This window comes from Haemorhous mexicanus, chromosome 1 (assembly GCF_027477595.1).
Source record: "Haemorhous mexicanus isolate bHaeMex1 chromosome 1, bHaeMex1.pri, whole genome shotgun sequence".
Lineage (NCBI taxonomy): Eukaryota > Metazoa > Chordata > Aves > Passeriformes > Fringillidae > Haemorhous > Haemorhous mexicanus.
The window spans coordinates 90,326,409-90,333,494 of NC_082341.1; the positions used below are offsets into that span (position 1 = coordinate 90,326,409).

The following is a 7,086-nucleotide window of genomic DNA, read 5'->3' on the forward strand; positions in this document are numbered from 1 at the left end:
CTACCTCAGGTCAGAGGTCAGGGTCTTTGCTTTCTTCCTGTTGAGTTTTTGCTGATCAGTGTAATGATAGCACAAAACCACATTCAGCTTCCCAGGAAAAGGAAAAAGGTGTAAAAAACTTGCTGTGCTCAGTTTACCAGGATAAGCTAAGTTTGCAGAGCTTTAGAGGTAAGACTTTTGATGAGTCATTTTGACAGCATCTTTGCCATAAATCACCATTTTTCTCGCAAAAATCAATGATATCCTAAAACACAGTCTTGGTTTGTTACCAGCTGAGAAATCCTGTATTCACTTTACACGTACCTTTGTCATTACAAGAAAGTCTGACTACCATAATATTTACACATCTCCTCAATCAGTTAAGGAAAACCTATCTATTATGACCAGCTGTACTTCTTGGAATAAATCTTGGCCTTATCATTTACATGTGGATAAGAACATCCTGTGGAAGACAGTGAATTATTAGAGGCCCTTGGCTTCAGTGCCACTGCTCACCCTTACCACAGGGGCGTCGTGCTGCTCCCTCTAGGTTGTATGAGAGAGACTGTGGGTCTTTCTTTATACAAACAGAACTGGGAGTGTGTAAAAGGCAAGAAAATGTGTTTCCTGTTATTTGAACCCTGTTCAACCCAAATCTTTAAGCAAATTAGGCCCTAGATGCCTCAAGCCTACCAAGGAGAGGAGCCTATTCTTAGATGAGTGCGTTCTTCTACCATCGGGGACTGCAGTGGCAGTGCTGGTGCAGGTGCATGCGGTGTCCTTCCCTAGCAGAAGGGCTTCCACATAGATGGCTTTGGCTTTCTATGGATGCCCTTGGAGTTTAAGACTGAAACCCCTAGAGGCAGCTCCAGGCATGAGAAATTAACCCATATGGAGATGTACAAGTAGTGAAGGCAATTGTATGGCAATTCACTCAGGAGAGGACAATTTGGTTTATCAGGGACTACTTTAATATTGTAGCACCAGACTTTAAGGACAGAGTATCTCTTAATTCTGAATTTCCATGATTTTGTTATGTAAAGTAAGGCTACTAAGATGATAATCTTTGCACACATAGTGTTTTGCCTCCTACATTTCATGGCTATTCACGTAAGACATGATTTTTTCATGAAACCTTCTGAACTTGTCAGTGGGAGACAAGCTGTTTAGTTCTGGCTGGAAATGCTAACAAAGTTGTTGCATGCTCCAGAGCCAGAGATAATTTTCCGTGCTCTGCAGCAAGGTACACACCTACTGAGGCAGTGGTTTGAAAATGTGCTCTGCTAATTTGTACTGAGGTTTTGGACCCATTCTAGTATTCCAGCTCCCTACATCTATAAAAATATCTTTACTTACACAGCTAGGAAACAAAACAGATTAAAAGATGGGAAATCTTCAAAGATTGCAAGATTAATTTAATGTCCTGCAGATTCTCTCAGTAGGCTAGTGGTAAAAAAAAAAAAAAAAGCCCTACAGCTCTTCCAACCTGTATAAAATATTTATCTGCCAAGATTTTTAATGGCAGAATCTGCCTAAGTATTTACTCTCAGTGACCTGTATAGTTAAGACTTACATAATTACACTATACACCATTTACTGGAAGGTCTTTAAATATTCATTGACTTCTCATGTTTTAATGTAAACAAGGCACTTAGAATACCTAGGGTGTTTAATTCCTGCAAGGTGAAAACGATGTCTGAAGCAGATGTCACTGGTTGGATAAGTGTTGCTTTGAAACAACAGGGCAGATTGACGGTACTTAAATGGTTGAGCACAGTAACTTCTGGACAGAGATGTCCATGTCTGCACATCTCTGATTCTGATCCCAAACCAGTATTATTCAGGACCTGACTCTGCCTAAGTAAATACAGTTGAAAAAAAGAAGTGTAAAATGGGTGAATATCAGTGGAAAACCAGACCTTTGCATTTCTGACTGCCCTCATTGAATCCTGTCTGTTTTATTGGTTTGTACAGAGTATCTAAGCCAAAACAGGTGGTGAACAAGGAGTTTATATACACAGGCCTGGGCAAGGCACCACTGTGCCTGGTGCAGGCAATACTCCTGCTTCTGGAAGTAAAGAGAACTGTACTCTTTTCACTGTTCATTAGGGGACAGACAGAGGATATGTCTATTGCTTGCTCCTCCTGGCATGGAGGAACAAGACTTGGGGACAATGGGCACAATGTGGCTGCTGGCTGCCAGGGGTGGGAGAGAGGCCCAGGGATGGAGATGACTTCAAAAGCATCAAACACAAGAACTGCCACAATTTCTCCTTATCCACTGCTGTCATCGTTTTATATCTCTAATTGACTTAATATAACCTGCATTTTCTTTGATTACTGTATCTGGCACCATTCCATTTCACATGTAAATGGTTATGACTTTGCTGTGAAGCTATTTCTTACTTACCTGTGTATGTCAAAGTCAGAGGCAAATGAATACACCACAAATTTGAGATTTTTTCCTGAATTTTTTTTGTTCTGTTACTTTAGTTCATCCACTAAGCCTTGATAGCAAACAACATAGAATTCTTTCCCCTGTAAAAAGTCTGCTTTTAATGAATCACAAATCTGATTCATTCTACTTATGCTTAAAAAACTCTGAATTAATTTAACGTCATTGTTGTATTTTAAAAAGATATTTGAAGGGGAACAAACCCCAGCTCTCCTTCCTTTTAGGAGGGCTGAGGTTTTTGTGATGGATAATATAGCAGCTGTTCAGGCATTGCTCACTCAAAGCAAAATAGTTGACTTCCAGGCTTCTTTTATCTTAGAGCTTTTAAAGATGAATAAACTAAAAAGCAGCAGCTGATCAAAATAACAAAGGGTAGTAAGGTGCCTTTAGTTTCTTATAAGAGTGTCTGCAAATTCCTGGTGGAATTCTAGGCCGGGTGCTGATGGAGCTAGCTAAGGATATTGATCGCCACTTGAATTCACTGAATAAATAATGGTTGCCATAGTTATTGAGCATTCACAACTGGTGGGGAAGCACGGAAATCTCCAAAACACCTCCTGTGATGGTTTTGCTGCAAAATCACCCAATTAATTCTGCCTCATATCATGAAAATTATGTCAGATACGTAGGATGCTTGGATTCCTTGTACGAGAATTTCAGTCATAACTGAGCATCTCTGACACCTGTTTTAGTAGATAAAGAGAAAAGTGCACTTGCCCTCTCTTACTTTGTGTGGCAAAAAGGTTAACTGACTCCATGTAACCCCAGCTGTTCTGAGAAATCTACACTCCCAGAGCACTTTTTGCTCTGAGTTCCAGAGTATGAACCTGGGTTACACCTAAGAAAACGCATTCTCTCCATTTGTGATAGGGATGCTGATGTGGTTTTTTTCCTCTGGCTTTGCAGAACGACATGGATTAAAAGAACCAAAGAAAGTGGAAGAGCTATGCAACAAGATCACAAGCAGTTTGAAAGATCACTTAACTTTCAGTTGCCAAAACAAAGGACAACCGCTCGAGTCTGCAGAGCCGAAGGTACTGGGTGTTCTGGCTGACTTGCGTTCTCTCTGCACACTGGGACTGCAGCGCATCTTTTACCTGAAACTGGAAGATTTGGTGCCAGCCCCTTCCATCATTGACAGGCTCTTTCTGGACACCTTACCCTTCTGAGTCAAACCACCCTCCTGAGAGGCAAACGCCCGCCAGAGCAGGCAAACGGATCGTGACTTACAGCTAACATTTCTGCCCTCACTTAACAGAAAAGCCGCTCCGAGTCTAACATGAGGTCTTTTCTGGCGCTTTGTCCTTACAACCTGAGGCCTGAAACTTACTGGCTTACTGGTTTGGGGTTGTGTTCTTTGTTTTCTTTCGTGTGATTTGGGTTTTTTAAATGGCTAATATGGCACTTTTGGACAATGCTATCCCAGCAGCAGTAAAAGGTTAACATGACTGTTTTAAATCTGTTGTTTAACACCTCATGGTCTATGAGGAGTAAAATTGTAGAAGCTGTGTTTGAAAGAACAGCAAATTGTTGTTTGCCAGGGTAGTATGTGTTTTGTGAGGATACCTTTAGCATACTTCCTGCATCAAGGGCACATACATCAGCACAATCTAATCAAAAATTCACTTTTTTAGCAAAGTACATTCAATTAAACATTTCATACAAATCAAATATAGCAAAATGACAATGGCTGTTAGCTCCCATGTTCAAGTGCAATTTTTTAAAGTGCTGTCTTACTAAGTCTCGTTTATTAACTAATTTATTTTATTAGGAAAACAAACAAAAGAAATCAAGGGAGAAAATTACATGCACTAACTTACCTGACAGAGTTTTCCAAACTTGATTCCATGTAGCGTGACTTATTGACAAATGTATGTGGAAGACACGGGAGCAATTGTGGCTCAGTTGTTCCTTAGCTAAGGAAACCCAAGTAAGTAGTGATTGGAGCATACAGGGTCAGTATCAGGGATAGTTCAGTTCTAGACTTCTAACACAAGCGACTCGTTAGTAAGCAGACAGAAGATGGTTTTCAAGAACAAGCAAGTCTTGTAAATTAGTATGAATGTAAGTGCTAGGAAGGATATAGTGGGCTGCGTTTAAACATTCCGTGTTCGTACTCCTTTTTGTATGTTTATACTGTTGATGCCATATTAATATGAGATAATTTGTTGCATAGTGTCTTTATTTGTATAAATGTTTGTATGCATGGTATATTGTAATGGCTTTGCCTGTATTTATTGCAATGACTGCCAGCTCATGGGAACCCTGTTACACACGATAACTAAATGGGGTGTTCACACTGACTCAGATACACCAGTTGGAAAACTATATACATATATATAATGTGTATGTATATATATGTATATACCTATATTTGTGTGCGTGTGTGTGTGCGCGTGTCTTTTTATTAACCATTTGTATATAAAATATCTGTCAAATCACAAGCAGAGTTATTTTACAGTTTATTTGCAGTGACTTCTAAGGCAGTACTGTTTAGCACTTTGATATTAAAATCTTGCTCATGTTTTGCTAAATTCAAATAATATTTAAAAAGTTCAGTTCTAAAAAACTTTATATGCACTGTATTAAGTCGAAATTTTGTTGGTCATTTTGCTAAAGAAATTTTTGAATGTCAACCTGATGTCACTGTATCTTTTGTTAGCTTTAAACATTCTAGCTTTTGTCTTTTTTTAAACTATGCTGTTTATATGGAAATTAAATTATACAATCAAACAGATGCCAAATGAATTGCCTAATTGCTGCAAAGGATAACCCAGATATCGAGTCACTGTATGGTTTTCAAAAAGTAATCTGGTATTTTATCACTTACTATGTTTGGATGTGCTTTTATGAAAAAATTATTCTTATATCAAGATTTATAGTAGTGTCAATAGGGAAACAGACTTCTAATCACTATAGTTAATATTTCTGGTTTACCTGCAGATAATATTTGGAGAAGTATTGCTTTTTGTATTGACTTTTAAGCTTATGTGCAAACATAATAGCATAATTAAATATCAGAGAAGCTAATGTTTCTTGTAGGTTGCTGTAACAAGCCTGACCAGCAAGACAAATATATTTTGACTGAATTTGCTTTTGTATATACTAAATATATATATATACATATATATATATATATATACACACACTCACACACATGTGCGCATACAAAAACATACAGACATAAAATCCAAAAAAAGAATGTTTGCTTTTGTCTCCTTGTGTAAGACACAAGGTCCCTTGAGAAATGACTTTTATCTAAGGACAAATCCTGCCAGGTGCTGAGCACCAGCCAGACAAGGGCTTGCAGGAGCTTTTTGCGAGCGTGCCCTTATCAAGGATTTTGAAGCAAATCAGCATAGTACAGTAAAATTGCTTTTTTGTTGAGCAAGGTTTATTTATTAAGTGGAATGTGAGTGGGAGGAAGCAGGTTGAGAGCCCCGTGTGAGATTTCACGTAGTCAGTGTCCTCCAGTCTTCCATAGACAGTCTTAGCTGTGATACTCTCCCAAATCCCATCATCTGTGGAATTGTCCTTCATGTCAACTTCAATACACTGATTCATCCTAGAGTACAACCGGTGACCTGTCACAGTGGTAAAAGAAAGAGTTAATGCAGAGTAAATCTACTACTATTCTTAGAGCTCTCTCAGTGTGAACATGCCTTTGTCTAGGCAGAATTCAGGAATATATCAGGTGTTAAGGGAGAGTGCCTTGCTTTTATTTCAGACAACAGTGTCTCAAGAGTTTCTTCACTCAGCTAACCACAGTACTTTCTGTCTTTTCTTTTTTTTTTCTTTTTTTTTTTTTTTGGTGGTGTTAACCTGTGGGTTGAAAGAAATGCTCATGTACATATACAATGTAAATTAAAATTATTAAATTGAATAACATTTTTTTCAGAGGCCCCATGTGTGTTGAATAAGTATGCTTAATTCTGTTAAAATCTGATGTGAATTTTTTATCATTTATAAAACATTAAAAAAATTGTCTACTTGAGTCTTAAAAGTGGAAAAATTGGTGAAGCATGCTTAAGAACACTGGCAATTTAATGGCTAGTCTTTTGATTAAAATAGCTTTTTTAAATACATGCCTGCAGTATCTGGTTATGCAATCTCAATTAGATATTGAGAGCTGGACCATGGTTGTCCCAGAGGTTGAACCACATATAGATCAGAGCAGGGAGACTATTCACCCTTCACTGTATTTCTCCTCCATGACAGAAAAGGAATGTAGTTGTCAATCCAGAGCTGATGAGGCTGCAGAGAAGGGAGTGGATGGCTACAGGGCTCATAGCACCTATGTCTGGCCAGGAAGAGGACAGAGCTCCCATCCCGTATTCAGCCCCTTTCCATCAGTAAATCCTGCTAAGGCATCGCTCCAGCAGGCACCTGCATCATTTTTTTTCAAATGCCTATCCAGCTCCTTTCCTTACTGTGCCGTTGCCTTGCAGGAGGGATCGCTTATCCCCTGCCAGACAAAACTGTTTGGCTACAAATGCATATCCAACAAAATCAGTTTGGAGAGGCATCTGCCGCTATTCCGGGCGTTGCCGTGAGTACGGACGGCTCCGGCACACCTCCGCGAGCGCTGTTCCGCAGGAGCTGCTCAGCTGGAGGCTACATCAAATGACGTGCTGTGCTGGGCTGCAGCATTG

General features: G+C 39.2%; 1 protein-coding gene across 2 annotated transcripts in view; it reads left to right on the forward strand.

The window, feature by feature from the left end:
- NR4A3 (nuclear receptor subfamily 4 group A member 3) overlaps positions 1-6,333 on the forward strand; it is a 29,188-nt gene extending 22,855 nt beyond the window's left edge. For both annotated transcript variants that reach the window (XM_059855663.1, XM_059855655.1), the window contains exon 7: positions 3,341-6,333. In XM_059855663.1, the coding sequence (XP_059711646.1) occupies positions 3,341-3,603 (263 nt within the window). In that variant the 3' untranslated portion in view covers positions 3,604-6,333. The remainder of the gene's footprint in view (positions 1-3,340) is intronic.
- Positions 6,334-7,086: the final 753 nt, after the last annotated feature.